Here is a 25,008-nt window from a genome sequence, read left to right on the forward strand (position 1 = left end):
GTGCTTGCAGTTGTTGGTAGATCCCCCCCACGCCTTGAGGATATTTTATGATGGCACCGCTTAAAAGTATGTCTCAACGGGGAGGGGAAACCAGGCCAAGGCCGCAAGCCAGAAGTCTTGAGAAGTGTAAGTGGGAAATCTAGCACTTGGGAGCAAATCGGAACCTTTGGGGTTAAAGTAACACTTTGGCTTGTATATGATGTGCAGCTGCGAAAGTTGTTTATGGCAGAGTATAAAAGATGGATGGCCTGCCACACCCAAAAGCTTTTGCTAGCAATGAAATAAAGCTTTGTTTGAAACTTTGATACTGGCATCTGGTGAAAATACCTAACCAAGAGATGAGCGAAATACAGGGAGTAAATCTCTCTTCTAACACTGGGGACGGAATCAAGGTAGGGCATGTTTGTCCTACTGATCGTGTGAAGTGCCCTAATATCCCTCACCCCACAAAAACATAATAGCAGGAAGGGCCAATTCAGGCTGAGGCTATGGTGCAGCCCTTTACCCCTGCACTGATTCCCCAACTCAGATCCACCCCAAGAAGGTGTTGTCAGTTACAGAGCACAAAACACACTGCAATAACGAAAATGTTGCTCCGAAGCTTTCCCCTCTGCAGCTATGAGCAGATTTGCGTGCCACCGGAGGGAGACACATATCAAGTTGGGGAATCAGGAGGCAGAGTTGAAATGAAAGAAAATAAGATAAAAACCCGCTGCGGCTCAAAACCCCACACAGCCACTTCTTTGGGAAAGGGAAAGATGTCAGGAGTTCCAATCAGGTCCCATTCGGCCTCCGACTTCACGCAGTGCGCAGCCTGGCAGTTCATCCCAGCAGCTGCTGTGGTGTATCTTGAACGGAGGAGAACATATGGCAAGGAGAATTTTATGTGTGTTTTTCAGATATATCTTTAAACCAAAAGAACAAACCCCCTCTTGGCTTTCAACTCAATTATGGAGGCAATTGAGATGCAGAATAAACCAGTCTAGGAGGCAGAACAGAGCTTTCCGCAGGGTGCAATTTGAGGGCTGGGGGAGAATAACCCGGGGGGGTAATCCTGGTGGCAAGCATGGGCCTGTTTTTGTGTCTGAAATGTTGGAGGGCACTTGAGGACGGAGTACTAAGAGCATCATTTCTGTGATAACTGGGATCCATCTAACATGCTGGTTCGGAAAATAAAATGGTACCGATTTGATCCAATACTGATTTGGTCTATCGATTTGATCCGATACTGGTTTGGTGTGGTTTGGATAATTTGGATGGAAACGGAGAGCATCATTTCCATGCTAACTGGGATAAGTAAGATCCTGGTTTGGAAAATAAAGGAGTACAAGTTTGATCTCAGATACTGGATTCGTTTGATACCACTACTGGTTTAGTCTACTGATTTAATCTGATACTCGTTTGGTGTGGTCTGGATAATTTGGATGGAAACTAAAAGCATCATTTCCATGCTAACTGGGATCAGTCTGATTTGGAAAACAACTGAAGCAATACTGAAACATATTTGGGTCGGTGGGGTGGAGCTATCCATTGTGAAAGCTAGCACGCAGGCACACACAATAGCTTTCATCTCTCTGATGTTTGCGTTAGGCTCTGTTGCTTTTCATGTACGGGTTCAAGGAAGCCCCATTGTGCTGATCTTGTGGGAGTGGTGTTTGTGTTTCATGTATCTGAAAATGCAGACTATAGAAGGAGGCAGCGGCAAGGACCCCAAGGAAGAGAGGGGAATCCCCAGACAAGGCAAAATGCCAGAGTCATTGTTCAAATAAACACACGGTTCAAGATGGAGTCACTCTGGCACAGAGAGAGCAGAGGCAGAGGAGGCTGTAATGCTCAGATTAAAACCCACATGCCAACCTTTCATCCCCCGTAGGAAACTCCCCAAAGAAGTGGCTGCGATCTTAATTAGCTTTCTGTCCTTATCGGGTGCACTACAGCCGCCGCACCTATCTGCTCAGCCGCCAAAGATGTGAGGGACATGTGGCAGACGGACGAAGAACGTCCCTCTTATTGGCGCTCTTACTGCTGATGCAGATCCCCACGCAGTAAGCATTAAGTGGTGATAACAGGACAGGATTCAACCAGCTTTTATCTGTTTCTCTGTGCGTCAAACCAGGCCAGCCCACTGGCTTCCAGAACCATAAAAAGAGCATTTCTGTCAACACAGACCAACTCAGCCAAGCAGCTTGGGATGAAAGTTTCTTCACTGCCGTCTTTTTTCCAAGAGTTGGGCAGAACAACTGACATAAACTGAAGGCCAATGAGCTGCCTGGAGAAGGGGTGTGTGCCTTGAAACAGAGAGATCAAAGCTTTGCATTAAGAACAGCTGGATTCTGCAAGGATTGGTGAAGAGACCGATACTGTGCCTGAGCAGTAGAGATAGGTACAAGGGAAGCTGCCTTATACTGAGTTAGACCCTTGGTCCATCTAGCTGGTATACACTGACTGGCAGCAACTCTCCAAGGCTACAGGCAGGAGTCTCCGTCAGCCCTATCTTGAGGTTGCCAGGGAGTGAACCTGGAAGCATCTGCATGAAGCAGATGCTCTTCCTTCGACTGAGCTATGGCACCATCCCCTAAGGGTAATATCTTAATAGTGCTCACATATACTCTCCCATCCAAATGTATACCAGGGCATACCCTGCTTAGCAAAGGGGACAATCCATGCTTGTTGCCAAAAGACCAGCTCTCCTCCCAAATGCATCAGCAAGGCGTGTTTCTTGAACACTCTAAGAAGAGCCCTGTCTGAACAGACCAGAGGCGGTCCGTCTCAGCCTCTTCCGCCATTGGCCAACCACATGACTCCAGGCTGTCCTCAAGCAGGAAGGCAACAGTCTTTCCTTGTTGTTTGTCTCCATCACCTGAGAGTCAGAGGTAGCCTGCCCCTGAAAATGGAAGCTCTATTTAGAGAAACCTGGCTAAATTAGACCAACTAGTTCAGCATCCTGCTTCCCACAGAGGTCAACCAGATGCCTCTGGAAAGTCCACATGTCACGTGGGAAGACAACACTCTTCTTCCTCTGAGGTACTCTTCAACACCTGGTATTATTAACGCAATTGTAATGAGTAACAGCCCGCAATGGTGAAAATCATGGCAATCATGGCAATGGCAATGGAGAGCTGGTCTTGCAGAAGCAAGTAGGGCCCATCCTGGTTTGCAATTGAAGGGGAGACTACATGTGTGAGCACTGTAAAATATTTCCCTTTGGGGCCACTGGGATAGGGCCACTCTGGGAAGAGTATCTGCATATAGGAAGCTGCCATATACTGAGTCAGACCATTGGTCTATCTAGCTCAGTATTGTCTACACAGACTGGCAGCGGCTTCTCCAAGGTTGCAGGCAGGAATCTCTCTCAGCCCTATTTTGGAGATGCTGCCAGGGAGGGAATTTGGAACCTTCTGCTCCGCAGAGCAGCTCCATCCCCTAAGGGGAATCTCTTCCAGTGCTCACACTTCTAGTCTCCCATTCATATGCAACTAGGGCAGACCCTGCTTAGCTAAGTGGACAAGTCATGCTTGCTACCACAAGGCCAGCTCAGTAGAAGGTCCTAAGTTCCCTCCCTGGCAGCATCTCCAAGAGGGGGCTGAGAGAGATTCCTGCCTGCAGCCTTGGAGAAGATGCTGCCAGTCAGTGTAGACAATACTGAGTGAGATGGACTGATGGTCTGAATCCATAGAAGGCAGCTTCCCGTGTTCCTAAGAGGCCTAAATCCCTCTCAAGCCATCTAAGTTAGTGGCCAGCCCCACATCCTTATCCCTTGAATTAAGCCTAAGTTATGAGAAGGAGAGCTGGTCTTGCGGAAGCGAGCATGAATGACCCCCTTTGCTAAGCAGGGGCCACCCTGGTTTGCATTTGGATGGGAGACTACATGAGAGCGCTGTCAGATATTCCCCATGGGGGGATGGGGCCATAGCTCTCAGTGGAAGGTCCCAGGTTCCCTCCCTGGCAGAATCTCCAAGATAGGGCTGGGAGAGACTCTTGCCTGTAACCTTGGAGAACTGCTGCCAGGCAGTGCAGACAGTGCTGAACTAGTTGGACCAGTGGTCTGACTCAGTAGACGGCAGCTTCCTATATTCCTATGAGTAAAAGAGGACTCCGTCTTGCCTGTCCTAGATATAAGGCCAATTAAATTTCACTGGAGGAGCCTACTATGGAGCAGGAGAAAACCATCTTCTCCACACCATGCCATAAACCTCTGTCATTTAAATAACAGCCAGTATAACAACTCTTCTCCCTTCTGTCGAGTAGACCTCTTAGCAGAGTTTTCGTTCAGAACCCAACGCCTCTTTTCCACGCCAGAGCTCAGCCCTAGAATCAGAGTGCCTCCTTTCCCCACCCGGACAGAAACAGTTTCAGTTGAGTTTATTTACAGTCACAGACCATAAATTTAGAGTATACATGATAATAGAAGAAGTGTCGGTATTTTTGTGTACACTTCTTTTATTATTATGTATACTCTAAATTTCTGGTCTGTGACCGTAAATAAACTAAACTGAAACCTGACAGAAGCACTGCCACTGAGTCTTGAGCAGGCCGTATAACAAATTCAAACCGTCGGCTAAGCTCCATGCAGCTGTGAAAAAACAGAGCCTACACCCAGAGAAAGGTAGCAACTCTTGTTTGGGCTGAATGCTGAAATTGTAGCTAGGGATGATGGGAGTTGTAGTTCAGCAAAAGTGGGCAACCTCAGCTCTCCAGCTGCTGTGGAACTACAACTCCCATCACCCCCCACTGCAATAAATTGCAGCGGGAGTGATGGGAGTTGTAGTCTGGCAACAGCTGGAGAGCCGAGATTGCCGATCCCTGCCATAGAAGAAACTCAGCCAGCCTCACACAGCTGCAAGGCCTAGCTTGGGAGGAAGGTGGAAAAGCTGGATCTTTGCTTTGTAGAAACCCAACTGCTGCCGCCTCCGACTAAGCAGAGTTTTTCTGCATAAAAATGAGGCTGGCACTCAGAAGCCCCCAAATTAGCTGCAAGCGCTAATTAGGAATTCAGAAGCAGAAGGGCTTGTGTTTCAGAGGCCAACAGCTGGGTGCCCCGTTGGAACAGATGTTGCTTCTGACGTGTTTTGTTTTGTTGCATTAAAAAAAAAAAAAATCTATTCCCCAGCTCCTTTTTAGAACAGGCCCTGCGGTTGGCCATTGGCCCAAAAGACTCTGTGTGGCTCCATTAATTTCTGTCCTGTCATTCTGAAGGTTTTAGCCCTACCAGGAGCTTTTTCTACACAGGGCTTTTAGCTCGTATCTCCTCCAGAATGGAAGGGGTGCGTTCACATATTGGCCAGATTGACCCCGAAGTCCCTGCGAGCGATCGGGGAACACTTCACACACGATTCAGGGTTTTCATGGCATGTTGGAGTGTAGCCTAATTTATATCCAGGGTTGTTGTTTTTAAAAAAACACCCACACTTTTTGCATCGGTTTTTGGGGGGCACCTTTGAAGTCGTGGTAAAGCCAGAGGGCTGAAAATCCTCCAGTGGAGATATCACACGTCTGACTTGGACGCAAGCATCCAAATATCCTTCCTATTAGTCATCTTCGTCCCCGACAACTTGCTCTGCTATTCATCGCTTTGTGACAAGCACCCATACAGCAGAAGCAGCAATGGAAACAGCTTCATCTGCATGCTGGCAAGAACAGCTCCGGTTGAATTTCTGGCTGTTAAAAATATAGCCGCTTCCATCACGTGGGGGTGTGTGTGTGGAGAAACTGTGGCAAGCCTTAATCCTCCTCCGTTTGAAAATGGCAGCTAGCCAATTGTTTTGAAAGATTATTTGGCACTTGCCAGTCAGAATAACTGCAATGTAGGATGACCGGAGGGAAGAGGTGCTGGAAAGGTGGCCTCTATACCTTTTAATGGTTGCATGGAATTTAGCCAGAAGTTGAAAAGACACCTCTGACCTGCCGTTTGCCACACACTTATCAAGAAGGCAGAGGAATGGATCCTCCTTTCTCAGTGGATCTCCCAAAGTGGAGGGTGGAGGGCCGTAAGAGAAGCAACATAGAACTCTCCATAGCCCTATTTGCATATTAATTCCAATTCACACACGTGTGTACAGGGAGAGTTTTTCACATGCTATATTCAGTGCAGGCCACCTAATGGCGCAGCGGGGAAGCAACCTGTCTACAGAGCAGGAGGCTGTTGGCTCGAATCCCTGCTGGTACATTTCCCAGACTATGGAGAAACTCCTATATCAGGCAGCAGCAATATAGGAAGATGCTGAAAGGCATCATCTCATACTGTGCGGGAGATGGCAATGGCAAACCACTCCTGTATTCTGCCAAAGACAACTACAGGGCTCTGTGGGCGCCAGGAGTCGACACTGACTTGAGGGCACAATTTCATTTTATATTCAGTGCAGGTACAGTGGTACATGCCCTGTCTGTATCGTCCATTTCAGGGGGGCTGCATCCAGGTTCACTCTTAAAACATGAACGCCGAAACAGGTATTCACACAAAAAGATGTGCCTGAGAAAGACTCCTGCCTGAAACTATGGAGAACGGCTGCAGAGCAAACGATGCTGAGCTAGATGGGCCTTAAGAAGGTAACCCTGCCTCCGAATCGGCCAAACACCAGTTCATGCACAGCTCTAGTTATTGGACTTCAGCTCCCATAATATCCAACCATAGGCCCCTGGAGCTGGGGATTATGGGAGCTGAAGTCCAATGGCATCTGGGGACCCAATGGTGAGAATCCCTGGTGTAGACAATATTGCACTAGATGGACCTAGGGTCAGACTCATCAGTTTCCTTTTGTTCCCCTGTGCTCGACTCCACTGAGATTTGGACTCCATCCCTTGAGGCTCTCCTTAACCAGAGAGCTGCAGCTGCCAAAATATTCACACTCTCAGGGCTTGCAGATGAGGGCAACCAGGCGGCACCTAGGATGGCACAACAAGAAGATCACTAAAGGACCCGATCCAAGGACCCCTGATGCCGCCGCCTTGCTGAAGCTAATGTAGTAGTTCCAAGTCTGGTCAGTGCCTGGACAGGTGAGCATGTGTGTTGCCTTGAGTTCCAGAAGAGAAGACCGATGGGGAGAAATGCAATTCAAATAAACATAAAAATAGATGGGATGGGACACGTCAAATCCCCTGAAATTTGCCAAGGCTCACAACAGGTTTAAAGATTAAGCACGGGAAAGACACAGTCTGAAACTAAGGAAAGCAACGCGTGCCTAGCGCGATCAAGGGCTTGACTCCCTTCTCATCCAAGGGAAAAAAAATTCCTAATGGCAAGGCCCATATCTGCAGCGAACAGCCTTAGCAGCTCCGCCGAACCGGAGTTCTGCCCCCTTGCACAACAAACCCACAAACCACCTTGAAAATCAAAATATATCCATCTTGGTCTGCCAAGTTTGTATTTTCAAGTTAAGAACTTCACACTTAGACTTTCCTTCCTACATCAAAACATCCAGGGCGGTTTTCTACGCAGGGATTTTAGCTTGCGTCTCCTCCAGGATGGTGGGTGTGCCTTCACTTATTGGCCAGATTTACTCCGATGTCCCTGCCAGGGGCATAGCTAGCGGAGAGGGGGCCCGTGTTCACCCCGATCCCCAGTGGCCCCTTAGAATGAGGGAGATAATGAAGAAAATAGGGATTGATGGAGCTGGGAGGCCCTCGGGAGCTGGGGACCCCGGGTTCTTTGACTCATCCACTCAATTATAGCTACACCCCTGGTCCCTGTGAAGCGATCAGGGAGCACTTAACACACAATTCAGGTTTTTCATTGGAGTAGAATGTAACCCATCCTGGTTAATAACCAGGGTTTTAAAAAAAAACCACTTTTTGCATCAGTTTTTTTAGGCAACGTCTAACTCACAGTAAAGCCTGCTGTGTGAAAAACACCCAAGCAAAGTTAACTTCCCCTTTTGACCAGAGGAGAAAAGCTTGCTTCCCCACCCCCCACCCCCCAAAAGGCCAGCAGTAATTGCTGGAGATATGATTAATAAGGTTAATCAGATTCCAGACTAGCCTCTTTTGTGCCTGCTTCATATCTGCATACTGACTAACCCATTGTTGACTGTCATGTTCCAGAGAATGACTGCATTAGTTCTGCCCCATGTGAGACAGGAAAATGAGAAGCTGCCATATTCTGAGTCAGACCACTGGTCTATTTAGCTCAGTATTGTCTGCATAGGCTGGCAGCAGCTTCTCCAAGGTTGCAGGCAGGCATTTCTCCCAGCCCTATCTTGGAGAAGCCAGGGAGGGATCTTTGAACTATCTGACACTCTTCCCAGTGCGGCCCCAACCCCTAAGGGTAATATCTTACTATGCTCACACTTGTGGTCTCCCATTCAAAAGTAATCCAGGGCAGAGACTGCTTAGCAAAGGGGACAATTCATGCTTGCGAGCACAAGACCAGCTCTTTTCACATTGCTCAGCTCTCACACTACAGAGAAACTTCTCTCTTTAAAAAGCAACATTCTGATCAACTGGGTGGGTGTTGACTCACTCCTTTTGGTGGCTACAAGCTGGGTCTGAAGGCTCCGCTCAGGTTTTTAGAAGAAAATAAGGGGAGGAGGCAAGATGGAGGATGACGTCTCTTCACACTTGCGTTCCTCTTCCATGCATGACACAGCAGCTGCCTGCAATCACAGGATGAGGACAGCAGGATGGTGGAGGAAGTGTTGATGCTTCTTTGGGTACTGCTGAATGTGTGGGGAATAGAACCAGCCTCCACCCAAGAATAACTTAGCAGCTGTTGCAGAATAGGCCAACGATGGTCTTCCCATTAAAAGAATAATGTTGGATCTCTCTGGCGGACCTTAGCTGGGCACAGGCTCCAGGCAGCTGGGCTCCAAGAGGTATGGTCCAAAGCAGGGATTCTCAATGTTGGGTCCCCAGATATTATTGGACTTCGACTCCCATAATCCCCAGCCCCAGTGGCCTTTGCTTGGGGGTAATGGGAATTGAAATCCAATAACATCTGGGGACCCAACGTTGAGAATCCCTGGTCTACACTGACTGGCAGCAACTCTCCAAGGTAGGAGAGTTAGGAGTCTTTCCCAGCCCTACCTGGAGATGCTGCCAGGGATTGAACCTGGGACCTTCTGCATGCAAACAGATGCTCTTCTGTTGAGCTATGGCCCCATTCCCTAAGGGGAATTATCTTACAGTGCTCACAGACAGTCTCCCATCCAAATGTAAACCATGGCAAACCCTGCTTAACAAAAAAGGGATAATTAATGCTTGCTACTGCAAATGAGCTCTCCCACAGTGGCCATCAAGAACAGGGAGCAGGAGCGGAACTACCAGAAGGGGTGGAGGGCCCGATGCTATAGGGAAGGCCAGGACTCAGGCAAATGATCCCTATATAGCAGCAAGCATGAATTGGCAATATTCGGTGAGGCGTAAGTGGGAAGAGACAGCCAGGGCCTACAGAGGAGCCACGCACAGGCACAGCACCCCATGGCTTGTTAGGATGACAATGCTGCCACCACCATCCTCTCCAGAATTCAAAATAGTTGTTGAATTGACCCTCGGAAGGACGGAGGGGAGGTTGGAAAGCCATCCATCTCCCCTCCATGGGGCAATTCAAACGATCATCTTGAGACAACTGCCCACTGGAGGGTCAATTCTTTCAAATGCTCCAGCACATGGCTCAACAGTCATCTGGACAAGTTTGGACAAGCTGCTTGCTGTACATGTGCCGATTCTGCGTCCCACCAAGTTTGCAGCTTGTCCGGTTGGGATGCAAGAAAGGGGAACTTCTCTGCAGTCACATCTCCTCTCTGGCACTCTCTCTCTCTCTCTCTCTCTCTCTCTCTCTGGAGGCTCACCTTTGTCCCATAGAAAGGTGGCAAAATGCTTTCTTGTTCCAGCAAGCTTTCAGTTTGTCTAATGTCTATATCAGCTGTTTTAAGCAGCATTTTGTAGTTGCTGGTGAACAGCCCTTTGGGTTTTGTTTTTCATTTTAACTCTGGGTGGAACATAGGAAGTTGCCATATACAGAGTCAGACCATTGGTCCATCCATCGAACATAGCATTGTCTACACCAGGGATTCTCAACGTTGGGTGCCCAGATGTTATTGGACTTCAACTCCCATAATCCCCAACCAAAGGCCACTAGGGTTGGGCATTATGGGAGTTGAAGTCCAATAACATCTGGGGACCCAACGTTGAGAATCCCTGGTCTACACCAACTGGCAGCATCTCTCCCAGGTTTCAGGCAGGAGTCTCTCCCAGCCCTACCCGGAGATGCTGCCGGGAATTGAACCTGGGATCTTCTGCATGCAAAGCAGATGCTCTTCCACTGAGCTACAGCTGCATCCCCGACAAACAGAGTTCTCTAATGTTTCTCATCTGTGTGCAGAATTAGATTTGTTCTGGGCGGCAGTATCAAGACAGTGTGCATTCAGCGTGGGGCCTTCCCGATTCAACCTGAGCACAATCTAAAATTAACTGGGCGGACATCAAAAAATGTGTGAGCACACACACATGCACACGCCTTAGAGGAAACACTGTATACAACATAATGTAGCATGTGTCACACCTTAACTTTTGTAAGCTGCCTTCATGCAGAAGTGGGGTACAAGTATTTACAATTTTAAAAAACCTGAGTGCAAAATCCCTCAACTCATCCAAACCACCAAAAATGGCAGCAAAAATGGCACCCACTCAATACCTCCAAGATACATTTCTTTTGCATTCCGATTCTGACGTATTGCTGTCAAAAGCCAGCTTGGAAAAAACAAGCATTAGACAGACCAGCATCCTCAACACAGAACTCTGTGCTGGATCGTAGCCCAGAGAGGAGAAGATCAGCTGGGTTTCCACCCACAGAGGCTTCAAGCAGGTTTCAGATAATATTCTCCCTTCAAGAGGACATATTGACAGAGAAGCAATCGGTTGTGGTTGTTATGGAGACCAACGAGGGGCTTGGTGTGAGTGACATGCTAAATACTTCTGATTTACATTAAATTAGATTTCACTGCAAGAGACTTTTCAAGGGAAAAAAGGGGGAAACCTTGGGAGAGAAATATCCCACACTTGGAACTAATGACACTTGAAAGTGTGAAGATGAAGAGATGTGAGTGTTCTAAGTGTACTAGAGAATGTGTCATTTTCACCTGAACATGCCCCTTAAATTTTGCCGACAGGCAGTTAGGTTGTTCTGAAGTTATAATGCCGTACACGCATGCAAACTTAAGGTGTGGTCATATTAATGTGCAAAGTTCAAGTCACCTCAAAGGATATCACGGAGCTGGAAAATATCCAGGATTATCTGTGGATTGAAGCACTTTACCAGTGAGAAAAAGGGAAAATGTCTGGGCCTTGGGACCATAGGAAGTTGCCTTCTACTGAGTCAGACCATTGGTCCATCTAGCTCAGAATTGTCTACACTGACTGGCAGCGGCGTCTCCAAACTTGTAGGCAGGAGTATCTCTCAGCCCTATCTTAGAGATGCTGCCAGGGAGGGAACATGGAACCTTCTGCTTGCAAGAAAGCAAGCAGGTGGTTGTCCCAGAGGGGCCACTCCTAAGGGGAATTTCTTACAGTACTTACATAGGTCTCCCATTCAAATGCAAACCAGGGTGGACCTTGCTTAGCAAAGGGGACAGTTCATGCTTGCTACCACATGACCAGCTCCTCTCTTCCCATGACCCACTTTCTCATTTAGGAAAAAAAAGAGGACGTAGGGAGTGGTGGTGGGGACATGATCGATGTTTATAAAGTGGCAAGATTTTTTAATTCCCAGTATTAGGGGCACTCCATGAAATGAGTTTGCAGTATGTTCAGGATAGACAATAGGAAGGACCTTCAAGTCATGCATAATTCATAGGATTTCTTGCCACAAGAGGTAATGATGGCCTCTTGCTTAGACAGCTTTAGAAAAGAGGATTAGGCAAGATTCACAGAAACTAAGTTTATCAATGGCTGGGAGTTATGTGAGTGAAATGAGACCTGCATGTTTAGGAGCAGCATACCTTAGAGATGGGGGGGGGAGCCACAGGGTGCACCCGTGAGCTTCCGCATGCTGAAGAAATGGGAATTTTTCGTGGATGAGCAATAGCAGCCCACAGAAATGAACAAGCCAAATCTTGGAGGGGCGAGAGAGGTAAAGGTAAAGTGTGTTGTTGAGACAGGGTCGACTCCTGGCACCCACAGAGCCCTGTGGTTGTCTTTGGTAGAACACAGAAGGGGTTGACCATAGTCTCCTCCCACGCAGTGTGAGATGATGCCTTTCAGCACCTTCCTATATCGCTGCTGCCCAACAGAGGTGTTTAGCATAGACTGGGGAACATATCAGCGGGGATTCGAACCGGCAACCTCTGGCTTGCTAGTCAAGTCATTTCCCCGCTGTGCTGGGAAAGAGGTGGCTCTGGATTGGGGTGGGGGGGAGAACTCCAGAAATTCACAGAGAGGAAAGGAGATGTGCTCACACACATGCTGTGGGGCAAGGAGGAAATCTGTTCACCTGAACCACGGAGGAAGGCAATTTGGGCAGAATACAGCAGAGCAATCAAAACTGGAGAGGAGAGCTGGTCTTGTGATAGCAAGCATGACTTGTCCCCATAGCTAAGTAGGGTCTGCCCTGGTTGCATATGAATGGGAGACTTGATGTGTGAGCACTGCAAGATATTCCCCTCAGGGGATGAAGCCGCACTGGGGAGAGAAGAAGGTTCCAAGTTCCCTCCCTGGCTTCTCCAAGATAGGGCTGAGAGAGATACTCCTGCCTGCAACCTTGGCGAAGCCGCTGCCAGTCAATGAAGACAATACTGAGCTAGATAGACCAATGGTCTGACTCAGTATATGGCAGTTTCCTAGGTTCCTAAAACCGACACCCGTCAGCAACGAGATCTGCAACCTAAGCAGCAAGTAGTCACAGACACCAAGCAGCTCCGAAAGACGGGTGGCTGGGGGAGAGGTGTCGACAGCTGCTCAAGCGGCTTCCTACAGCTGTGTCCAGTGCCACCCACAAAACAGCTGCAGCTTTTAACATAAAATATTCAGGGCCAGAGAAGTTCTCTCTCCCACAGAGAATGCTCTCAGAACAGCTGGGTATTTTAGAAATGAAGGAGAACGCAGGGAGATGGGTGGGGTGGGACAGAGATCGGCCAGGATGCCTGCAGGATTTCTTTTTTGGCGGGGGACAACATAGGAAAGTGCCATATACCGAGTCAGACCATAGGTCCATCTCTCTCAGTATTGACTGGCTGTGGCTTCTCCAAGGTTGCAGGCCGGAATCTTTCTTGGAGATGCCAGGGAGGGATCCCACTCAGGTTTAATCAAGAAGGTCCCACTCTGAATATACATGCGCGCACACTGCCTTCACCCTCCCACCCAGAACAAAACTCATTCCGCACACAGATGAAACAAATGAGGGGGAAATACACTAGCACCCCCTACTAGGCTCTATGGCCCTGTCCTCCAAGCCGGAAAGAGCAATGCTTCTGATCCAATGGGATGGCTTTCCCTTCGCCATGATGCCCACTCGGGCAGGCATTGAATTCACAAACAGGCTCCCTTTGGGCTTTTCAGGGGGGTTAGAAGGCTTTGCAAGGCTGCCTTCGCAGCAGGTTGTGCTACCCACACACAAAGATATGTACGGACACTTCTTGGCAACAGTGCGATAGGAAGACGACAGTGTTAATGAGACTTTTTTTTTAAAAAACCCAGCTAATTGCAGTTAAAGATTTTATTGAACAAAAGAAAAACATGGTAGTCTGAATTCTCTGAGCAAAAGCAGCTCTCTGTCCAAGCTGCATTTTGTGCTAAGTAACCGTATTAACTGAGATTTTTTATTTTTTATTTTTTTAATACAGAGGTGTAATAGGCAAGTTCTCTCACCAACAAAAGGAGCCAGGAGGGGAGGAGAACCATTGATTAAGTTTCACTAGAAGGGAACCGTTTGGTCAGAATTGGGTGGCTTAAAAATGAGAGAGAGTTTCTAGCCCTTGTCGACCTAAAATCCAGTGCAGACATCCAACTGGGTTGCACAACTGCACTGAATTCCCATGGGTGGATAGTTCAGGCTCCTGTAAGAATGGAGGCTGAATAGGGCAGGGACAGAGAAAGAGCAAGGAGAAAGGAATCACACAAACACACACACACACAATTTAAAAACCTCAGACATTTTTCATGTGATGGACTAGGGGGGGAAAAATCTTAATTCTGTTTGTTTAAAACCTGGTTTATAAAGCCAACATCCAACTGTTTTATTTGATGGTTTTGAAACTGCTGGGTTTCTCCTGTTGCCAGATCCTCCGAAAAGTACCCCCAGAGTCAAGTCGGTCAACAGGTCAAAAAAGGCTCCGTCAGAAGATGGATGGAGCTGGGGCCAGATAACTGCTGAACTGACAGAGATGGCCGCTCTTCCAAAAAGGTGCAGCGAAGACCTCCGGCTTCAAGGCCCAGCAAACAAAGATCCCACCCCCAATTAACTGCATTCCCCCTCTGGCTGAACTTACCGTCGGGTCTCCAAGGGAATGGCACCCTTCCACCCAATACACAACAACTGATGTATCCAATGCAAGAGCTTTTCCATTTCCCCCCAGAAAGACACTTTTCCTCATTTAAGCATTTGGCTCTCATCACATTTTGTTTGACATGTCCCACTGTCCAGTCGATTAAGCATTCTAGACCAGACCCCATGAGCCACATCGATCCGTTCTTCTGCCCTCCCACCCTGCAAATCCTGGCCCTGTCCCATCACTGTGCCAACTGCTTTAGGGTAAGCCGTATTAGATACTATTGGGGAAGGGGGGGGGGAGAAGAGGAGAACCCATGATGCAGTGCAACAGTATTGGGACGACGACATTGCGAGTCCAAAGGGGTGCTTCTCAAGGTGCCGAGAGAGGGGATTCTCTAGAAGGTGACCCTGTATTGTCCTCAGGAGGGAAAACTGTCAGCGTGCAGGCACGGATGCCCCCAAGGGATTCTGGGAGGTCAAAGACTTTGTGCCACTCATCTTTTTCTGGGTCATACTTCTGGACTATTTCCACCATACAACGGTTGTTCCATGAATATCCTCCAACAACGTATATTTTGTTTTCAAATACAGCCACCCCGACATCGCTCTGCCCACGCAGCATGGCAGCGATTGGTGTCCACTGGTCGAGGGTTGGCGAGTAATATTCACAGCTTAGAACGTCATCATAGTCACTGGTGCCTCTAAAATGGTTCCCACCGATGACGTAAAGCTTGTCGCCAACAGTACACATGCAGTGAAGGCCCCGGACTGTGGTCATCGGAGCCTTCTGGGTCCATTTGTCCGTATCGGGGTCAAAACACATGAGTTCTTTCTGGAAAGTGTCGTGGGTGATGCCTCCTAAAGAGAGGGGGAAAGACCAAGTACAGCACATATAAGAGACATGCCAATGAGAGCAACATGAATAGTGTTAATGTTCCATCTTTGGTTACATCTGGCAGCTTTTAATAAATTTTTAAACAACTTTTGATTTGAAACTCAATTCTGATTGTGGTTTTAACCTGGACTCTAACTCGTTTACTTAATTTGGTTAGTTTTATTTTACACATTGTAGTGACCCGCCCTGAGCAGTAGTGTACTGGATGGGCGGGGTATAAATATTTTCAAAATATTTAATACATACATAGATTTCGTATTTACCCGAATCCAAGATTAGTCCCCACCCCACCCCAGTTCTTTGACATCAGAAATTTGGGGGTCGTCTTCAATTCAGTCCTATGAGGGTAAATAAGAGTTATAGGCTGCATTTAACCTCTATTTTTAACAGAGCTGTCTTAAATTCAGAGCCGTCTTCTATTTGGGTAGATACGGGGATCTCAAACTTGCAGTGGATCCATCGTGAAAACAAAGTTATCCATTAAGCAACCATCTCTGACCACAGACTGCTGCCATACAGAGTCGGACCACTGGTCCGCCTAGCCCAGTTCTGTCTAATCTGACCAGCAGCCACTCAGAAAAGGGGTCTTTTCTAGCCTTGCGACCAGAGATCCATTTCACCCTAACGTGTCAGGGACTGGAGCAGGGGCTCTTTGCATGCAAAGCAGGTGATGAGCCAGCGAGCTGCAGCGTCTCCAACATTTCTGTGCCGGAGGCAGCAGGCATGCCTCTCTCGCCCTCCCACACCAAGGAGACATCTCTCTCATGGAAACTCCGATCCAAGCAGAGGCGTTTGGGCAGAGTGCCCTACGCACCCCCCTCCAACGCAGGCACACAGTCGGAGTACTGATGAGGAAGGCAGGCCATGCACTGCTCTGGCATCCAGCCCTCCCTGGAGAGGAAAATGTTCAAGGACTTGACAGCTTATTCTCTCGATAGAACTGCTGCTCGTCAGGAAGAGAGGCATTAAACCAGAGCTTTCTGAGGCAAAATCCACTAAATATGGGGCATAGCCAACTGCAGACTGACCTCTCCTCCTATTTGATGATCTGTCTGAAGAATGCTGTGGTTTACGTGCTCTGGTTAGACTTTAAGTCCTGCCTTTCTATCCTAAGGACGCAGCCTTTATCAGAGCATTCACTGGATGCGTTAGGCCCCAGTGAGGTCAGAGTTATCCCAGTTAAGCTGAGCCAGTTTCTACAGCGGGGACACCTATAGGGTTTGGAGCAGCATGGAGGATGGATTTGTCATTTCCCAAGAGAGAATGGTTTCTGAAGGCTTAAGCACACACACATGGCAATCTGGTCCAAAGGAGGTTCTTTCCAAGAGAAAGCCATCTACCAAAAGGGATAACCATCTCCAGAACAGAAGCAGGAGATGTAAGAGCATGTCCCGATTGAACAGTTGTGTGGGAAACTGGGAGCCACTGCTCATGAAATGCAAACTCATCTTTGAGCAGTTTAGAAGGAGTTAAAGGACATTGCCGGGGGCGGGGGGGGGGGATGTTTGTCCAGAAAGAGAAGTGGCTCACCTGAAATGTACATGAGTCCCCCATACACTGTTCCAGCGTGGCCGTAGTGGGGCTCATTCATTTTGGCCACGTAGCTCCATTCATTCATCCTGGGGTTGTAGCACTCCACTGTGGCTGTTTTGAAAAGGAAGCACAGGCTTTCAGAAGACAGACACCAGCGGTCTTCACTATTCTTCAAGAGGAGGCCACTTGGGCAAAAAACCTGCAATGCGGGAGCCATTTCCCACTGAGCTGACCTCCGCACAGTATCGTGCTTTTCTCAGTTCTAGGGATGAGACAAAATGCGATACGGCTGTCCGAATCGTGGGAACCTCCCTTTAAACCGCCCAGAGACTTGCGTTTTGTGTGGTATACAAATATATGCCAAATAAAATTAAATTAATGTTTTAAAAATGCAAGGGCATGTACAGCCCCTTTAAAGCGGAGACAAGCAGGTCTGTACCTGCTCCTCCTCAGCTCACCACCATCCTGGAGCTTCCTCCAGCCATGCCTGTGTACTGGCAGGGCATCTCCCAGCTGCCCCTGCATGGTGCCAGCACGCACACGGCCTCTGAGATGCCCAGCCGGCACACAGGCATAGCGGGAGGGAGCACCGGGATGGCAGCAATGGTGGCGAGCTAAGCAGGAGCAGGCAACAGGCCTGCTCTCCTCAACATTAGATTGTGAGCCCTTTGGGGACAGGGATCCATCTGATTCATTTATTATTTCTCTGTGTAAATCACCCTGAGCCATTTTTGAAAGGGTGGTATAGAAATCAAATAAATAAATAAATAAAAATTTTAAAAAATAAAATAAAAAATAAAATAAAAATAAAATAAAAAATAAAATAAATAAAATAAAATCAAAACAGACTTTAAAGGGGCCGTGTAAGCATTTAAAGGGAGGTGCCCGTAATTCAGACAGCCGAATCGCATTTCGGCACATCGCTACTCAGTGCTGGGAGGGCCCTTTAGGAGGGATGGAGCCCTCTCTTAGGAGCTCTAGGAAGGATTACACTTCCCAGCATGCTGTACACACCTTCCAAGATAGTGTAGGGGCTCAAGAGGGCTCCATTTCCCTTAAAGGAGCCCCCTGGCACTAGGCAAAACAGCACCACACAACATGTGGTTATCTCCACATGATGCCAGAGGGACTGTGCAGAGTGTTCCTTTTCCGCTGAAGGCTTCACACAGGCCCAACCAACAATTAGTCAGGGGGCTGCACTCAAGGTTGACAGGAGCCACCACTGGCTCCCGGACCCTACAATAAAGAACACTGATAGTCACCATATCACAAGGCTTTTCTCCAGAGTACTCAAGACAACCACGGAACCTTCAACGTTCCAAGTGCTTCAAACACATCATCCCCATTCTCTTTACAACTGCTCTGTCAAGGAGGCCTGCATTCTGAATCCACATATAGCAGCGCAGGGGTGGGAAAGAAGGGACAAGGACCAATCATGCACAGTCACTGCGAGCAGCAGCTACTCCCAACTTCAATTAGCGCTCATCACGTCAAACAATCCCAATGGCACCTTTTCCAGAAGCACAATCTGGACCAAGTAGGGAGCTTAGGAACATAGGAAGCTGCCTTCTGTTGGTGTCAGGCCACTGTTCCATCTAGCTCAGTGTTGTCTGCACTGGGGGAAGGCAACCTACACTGACTGGCAGCAGCCCTCCAGCCCTACCTGGAGATGCTGCCAGGGATTGAACCTGGGACCTACGGCATGCAAAGCAGAGGCTCTACCATTGAGCTAAGGGGAACAGTGCTCACATGTAGTCACCCACCCAAACCCAAACCAAGGCAGGCCCTGCTTAGCCAGAGGGACGATTCGCACTCGCTACCACGAGATTGGCTTAAACCATCCTTGAAGGGAGAAGGACTGTTCTTCCAGCAGTCCGCATCCTGTGCCCAGAACTAGGCAGTCAGTCCTGTATGTGGTGGACCTTCTGCCTTGTTCTGAGCAGACAAGACACTCTTCGTTCAGCATCTCTTTTGGCCTGGTCTCTTCTCAGGTAGGTGCTGCAAGCCAAAAGGCTTTTTGGCTAGCAGAACAGTAAGCACTCAAAGTAGCCCTACGGCAGGGCTGCTCAACTTAGGCCCCCAACTGTTTGGGGACGAAAAGGTAAGGTAAAGTGTGCCGTCAAGTTGATTTCAACTCCTGGCGACTACAGAGCCCTGTGGCTTTCTTTGGTAAAATACAGGAGGAGTTTAGGAACATAGGAAGCTGCCATATACTGAGTCAGACCATTGGTTTATCTAGCTCAGTATTGTCTTCACAGACTCGCAGCGGCTTCTCCAAGGTTGCAGGCAGGACTCTCTCTCAGCCCTATCTTGGAGATGCTGCCAGGGAGGGAACTTGGAACTTTCTGCTCTTCCCAGAGCAGCTCCATCGCCTGAGGGGAATATCTTGTAGTGCTCACACATCATGGTTTACCATGGTCTCCTCCCATGCAGTGTGAGATGCCTCTCAGCATCTTCCTATATTGCTGCTGCCCGATATAGGGGTTTCCCATAGTCTGGGAAACATACCAGAAGGGATTCGAACTGGCAACCTTCTGCTTGTTAGTCAAGCATTTCCTCACTGTGCCATTAGGTGACTACAACTCCCATAATCCCCAGCTGCAGTGGCCATTAGCCAGAGATTATGGGAGTTGTAGGCCAACATCTGCAGGACCACCAAAGTTGAGCAGACCTGCCCTATGGTCCACTGTTCCCTGTAACAGGGAATCCCAGATGACGTGGACTACAACTCCCAGCATTCCCAGCTAAAGGCCATGGCAGCCGAGGGTCCTGGGAGTTGTAGTCCACAACATCTGGGATTCCCTGTTTCAGGAAACACTGCTATGGTCTCAAATAATCTTTAACATTAGTGACTCAGCTGCATTTCGGAATGTTTGGGGCCCTTGAAGTAGTTGTCGCCACCCCCCGACAACTGCTGTGATCTCTGGGGTAGGAGCACCCCCTCTCTGGTTGCCCTTCAAAGCCATTGCCTTACGCAACTAATGAAGATTCTGTTTCTTTAGCCTGCTGATCTGAAAAAGAGAAATGCAAGACCCTTCCTTTAACATTTGCTCCTGGCTAGTGAAAAGACACACCGAGACTGAATTAACAGGGCAGAAGACTGGCTGGCGTGACCTTGCCTAGTTTGCATGTATTTGCATCTGCTTAAGAAAGAGGGGACGAAAATACAAACTGCAAAAGCAAATGGTGTGGAAACACAGCAACCTCTGCAGATATCATTAGCAAGAGGACGGCATTCGAGTGCAGAGCAGTGTCCTGCATTAGCTAGACTGCAAGAGCAGAACACATCAAGATGATGAGATATCCGATGCTACCCTCTGTTAAAAGCAATGCATCCTGGCACTCAAGAAACTTGGCCATTAAGAAGAAAACCTAGCCTCTCCCAGATATGTGGGGAGGTTTTTTGCCATATACATGTTGTATGGGATGGGAGCATTTCAAACATGCACCCCCAAACTGCACTTTGAAGTGGTACAGTCCCTTTGGCCATTGTGGTTGGGAATCGGTGGGTGGGAGAGAATGGAGCGGCAGATCAAAAATATCTGGGGACCCAAGCAGTGTAGCAGGGAATCACAGGAAATCTCAGAGGATGTAGACTACAACTCCCAGCATTCCCAGCTAAAGGCCATGGCAGCCAAGGATGCTCCTGGGAGCTGTAGTCAACCACATTTGTGATTCCCCGATACAGGGAACAATGGACCCAAGGTAGGGAACCCCTGTACTAGCAGTTGCATTTATATAAGCCAACGTTCTCCAGTCTTCAGAGACAACCCCGTGTACAACACATTGCAGTCCAGTCCATAATTTGGTGGCAACTCACCTGTATGGGCACCAGAGCTGCTCAGAGCTCCTCACAGCATCACCACTGCTACAAAAATAATTGGTGGGCAGGGGTGGGGTGGGGAGAGCCAACAAATTTGGCCACGAGCCACCAAGTGGTGACACACTGAGCAACAGACTGAGCAACGTGGTTTCACGGTGAAGGCCACAAGGTCGCGATCCTCAAGGCAAGCGGCATCGGCAGTCAAGGCAAGCAGATGGAGCGACTGTATGGGAACTTCGACCTAGCCCCAAACCCCCACGGCAGCCCCCTGGCCTATTTGTCCACTTGAAGGAGCAATGGGAAGGTGGGCCCAAAATGCCAACTGAACACTCAGCAAGCAGCTTCCTAGCAGATTCTTCCCGAAGTAATGAGTAAGGGGCGCGCATGTGTGCTTTAAACACAAATGAAGTCTACACTGTATGTTTACGCAATGACATTTTAGAGGTTCTTTAACAAGTCTTGTAACTAATGAATTTGTATGGGTAAGAAGATCATAAAGAACTGCAGGAAAAACTATCAGATGTCCGGATGAGACTTTTCTCCCTCATTAGCGAAGAGCCCATGTAGAACGACAGAATTTGTTTTAACAACTTTACCTTTTGTCCAGCTGCTGCTGCTGCTACGACTACTTATATTCAGTTTTCAACCAAAGCTCTCAAAGTGGCTTATGCAGAAAGAAAAAGAGGGCTCCCTGTTCCCAAAAGGCTCACAGCCAGAAAAGAAACCCAGGGCAGACACCAGCAACAGCTACTGGAGGGATGCTGGGCTGGGCTTAGACAGAGCCTCTCCCCCTTCACTTAATACAGAGAGAACTCTTTGTCCGGTTAGCAGCCGACTCTCCGGCTGAACACCCGAAGCTGCAACTCTGTCTTCTTGCCACTGACTGGCAGTGGCTCTCCAAGGGTCTTTCCCAACCCCAGCCCCCAGGGCCTACACCTGGGACCTTCTGCCTGCAGAGCACGCCTGCTTCTAGCCCGGCTGCAGCCCGCCCCAGTCGCTTTCCATTTGTCATGTTTTTAAAGGGCCTTAACAAGCGATCAATTCTGTTTCACAGCTGCGAAGGGCCTCCAAGCTAAGTAGGTCTCCCCGATGAAGACACACAAAGCTTTCTCATTCACCTTCCTCTGCCATCGGTGCAAGCGGAGCACCGAATAGCTCATCTGGGGTTTTGCAGGTGGCTCGTCTTGTACTTGGGACGCATCACGTCAGCACAGCTCGGCCCTTCTTCGTGCAGGAGGCCTGTTGGGGTTCTCTTTCCCCTGCAGGATGTGTCTGCTTCAGGACCCACCCACCCCAACTGCTTATTAAGATCTTCTGGAGAAGACCTGCCTGCGGTTGCTTTTTGCATAGCAGCCCCCAGATTCCGGGATGAACTCCCAGCGGCTGCAAGAGCCCCGCCATCTCTAGAAGCCTTTAAAAGAGCTCTCAAGACACATTCACGGAAGCCTGCGGTTAGCGCTAAGCTAGTTTTACTGTCATTTTAAACAACCGCTGTTATTGTTATAATTATAAACTGATTTTCATTGTTTGGTTTTGAAAATAAAGACATGGGAGCCACAGTTATGTGGAGGCTTTTTAATATCATTTTGTTATATCTGGTAGGTTCTATAGCTTTTTAAAATTTTCAGTTTTAATTTGAACCTAATAATTGTGTTTAATCTTTTCAAATAAATAAATGTATTACTGTGTCTGTCTTATTGTTGTAAGCCACCCCTGAGCAGTATTGCACTGGAGAGGCGGGGTATAGATATTTTAAATAAATTAATAATAATAATAAATTAGGTGGACTGAGACGCTAGTCTGCCACTAGGGCAGCCTGGGACATTCTCTAGGGCAACTGACCCACGGGAGCAACTTGGAAGGGTCCCGTGGCTTGTGATGCAACTGGGTTGCTAAGAGACCATCCCAATCTCTCTCTAGAAGAACTTAAGAACAGTCCTGTTGGATCAGGCTCAAAGGCCCATCCAGTCCAGCATCCTGTTTCACCCAGTGGCCCACCAGATACCTCTGAGAAGCCCATAGGCAGGGGGTGAGGGCTTGCCCCCTCTCCTGCCATTGCTCCCCTGCAACTGGTATTTAGAAGAATCATGCCTCTGAGGCTGGAAGTGGCCTATAGACTAGTAGCCATTGACAGACCTGCCCTCCATGACTTTGTCTAAGCCCCTTTTAAAGACATCCAAGGTAGTGGTCATCACCACATCCTGTGGCAGGAAGTTCCGCAGGTTAATTATGTGCTGTGTGAAGAAGTCCTTCCTTTTGCCGGTCCTAAATTTCCCAACCTTCAGTTTCATGGGATGACCCCTGGGTCTAGTGTTGTGGGGGGGGGGGGGTCTCTTTCCACTTCGGGATGCACCTAGAAGTACGGCATTCGGTATTCTGCGAAGTCTCCAAAAACACTTCCATTCCATCATCCACCTGAGCCTTTATCGGGCCAACCTGGACAGTGTCGCCCAGTTCTGCCAGCGTCGCCTCGAGACCGCCCGATACAAGGACCCACTGGCCCCCCAAGCCCATCTTCTATGACTCCAGCTCACCCCACACAATATAGCCAATCCCAGCAGGAGATATTTGCTCCAACTCCTCAATGAGCCCCCCCCCCCACCTCCCCGCTTCCTGGAAAGACAGGCTTACTGGGAGTATCCCTGAAGCTACAGAGAAGGGAAAGCGCAGACCGGCCAAGCCAAAACAATACAGGTGGATGCTTATGCTCCCATGCCAGCTGGGCAGAAAATATGGCCAACCAGCCCCAATGGGGTGCCTACGTGTCTCAGAAGGAGCAGCCTTTAACAAATTCATTTGGGATTCCTCCATAGAGGCTTTAGGAAAAGGCTGATCCTTCAACCCAAGATGTTTCTTGGGGAGTGCACTGCTCTTGGGGAAGCAAAGAGCAGTCAATTCTTCTTGCCACCTCCACACCAGTGAAAGCGGATTCTCTGGCCCCGCCTCTGCGGCTGCATTTGCCATCACATGCTCTCCGCGCCCTTCTGTGAAGCCAAAGGACTTGAGCACCTGGCGAGGAGGAGCTGGTGCTGCCCCTCCTGTCCGCCATCTCCATGACGCAATATGCGAGGTGGGTGCCCCCACATGTTGTGCCACCCCATTGCCCCAGCCCAGTTGACCCATCTTCTCCCCATGCTCTGTTCTTTCGGAAAGACAAAAGGAGGACATGGATGAGGCCCCATGTGGAGCATCTTCCTGGCACACAGATGCAAGGGGGAGGAGAAGGACACCAGGCTGGCTTGCCAGCTCACGAAGAGAGCCAGTGTACAGACTCGGCCCTCCCTCCCTTTAGGGCAGGACTGCTCAACTTTGGCCCTCCTGCAGATGCTGGCCTACAGCTCCCATAAGCCCTGGCGACTGGCCACTGTGGCTGGGGATTATGGGAGCTGTAGTCCGAAACAGCTAGGGGACCTAAGTTGAGCAGGCCTGCTTTAGGGCCACGGATTAAGCCAGCTGCTGCTCTGAGAGCCATGTTCCTGGGGCTTCTCTGGGCAACAGTTCCTTACATGCACTCCTGGCTGCTCCTTAACGCCACTGCTATTTAGCACGGGTATTCCTGTATAAGGAGTTCCTAGCCTCTTGTCTCACTTGTCTCCTACTTAAGTCAAACTAGACAACACAGACCAGGGAACCCACTCCTCAAAAAACAACAACAAAAAACAGTGTTTCTCTCAAAATCCACACCTTTCTTAGGTTTCAGCCTGATTGGACCCATGTGAAAAACCTGAACGATGGTGTAAAACGCTTTGCTCTGAATCAGAGCAGCCCCTACAAGCACAGCTTCTCTTAGAAAGAGGCCTGGAGTCTAAGCCTGAAAGAAACTGTGCCCTCAGGTTGGCACCAGGGTAGGACATGTCATTTTTCACAGATGGCATTCAAGAAAAAGGGAATCTCTTTGGAAGGTCTCCAAGTTGCACCCTGGCAAGGCAAGACCCCCTATGCAGGTGTCTGCATGCCTTTTGCATCAAGAGCATGAAATCCAACCTGAGTTCTCCTGCCTCTTAATGGAATGAAAATATACAAGATTCCCTTCCTCTTAGCAATGTCTTTCAGGATGGCAAGAGAAGATGTTAATTCTTCAGCCTTTTTGTGGCAAACATCTACAAAGATTGCAATAAGCGTGAAAAACAGCTTGCAAAGGCAATTAATGAAAGGTGGGGAGGGGACGACGATGACATATTTCAACCCCAGAAACAGAAGCACACCCAGACAGATACCAGTTTTCATACCAAAGGATCCAGCTCCTTGGGGAAATCAGTGCAACTATCTAGCAGCCCAGAAAATGCTCACAGTAACTGCTTAAGACAGGGACTAAAGTGTCAGCATGTATTAGGTGGGAGG

At 48.7% G+C, this 25,008-nt stretch overlaps 1 protein-coding gene across 11 annotated transcripts in view; it reads right to left on the bottom strand.

Annotated features, from left to right (window-relative positions):
• Positions 1–13,627: 13,627 nt before the first annotated feature.
• KLHL13 (kelch like family member 13) overlaps positions 13,628–25,008 on the bottom strand; it is a 78,865-nt gene continuing 67,484 nt past the window's right edge. For all 11 annotated transcript variants that reach the window (XM_053273989.1, XM_053273984.1, XM_053273981.1 and 8 more), the window contains 2 exons: positions 16,842–16,955; positions 13,628–15,274 (listed from right to left, as the gene is read on the bottom strand). In XM_053273989.1, coding sequence (XP_053129964.1) covers positions 14,787–15,274; positions 16,842–16,955 — 602 coding nt within the window. In that variant the 3' untranslated portion in view covers positions 13,628–14,786. The remainder of the gene's footprint in view (positions 15,275–16,841; positions 16,956–25,008) is intronic.

This window comes from Hemicordylus capensis, chromosome 11, assembly GCF_027244095.1.
Source record: "Hemicordylus capensis ecotype Gifberg chromosome 11, rHemCap1.1.pri, whole genome shotgun sequence".
In the NCBI taxonomy this organism is placed as follows: Eukaryota; Metazoa; Chordata; class Lepidosauria; order Squamata; family Cordylidae; genus Hemicordylus; species Hemicordylus capensis.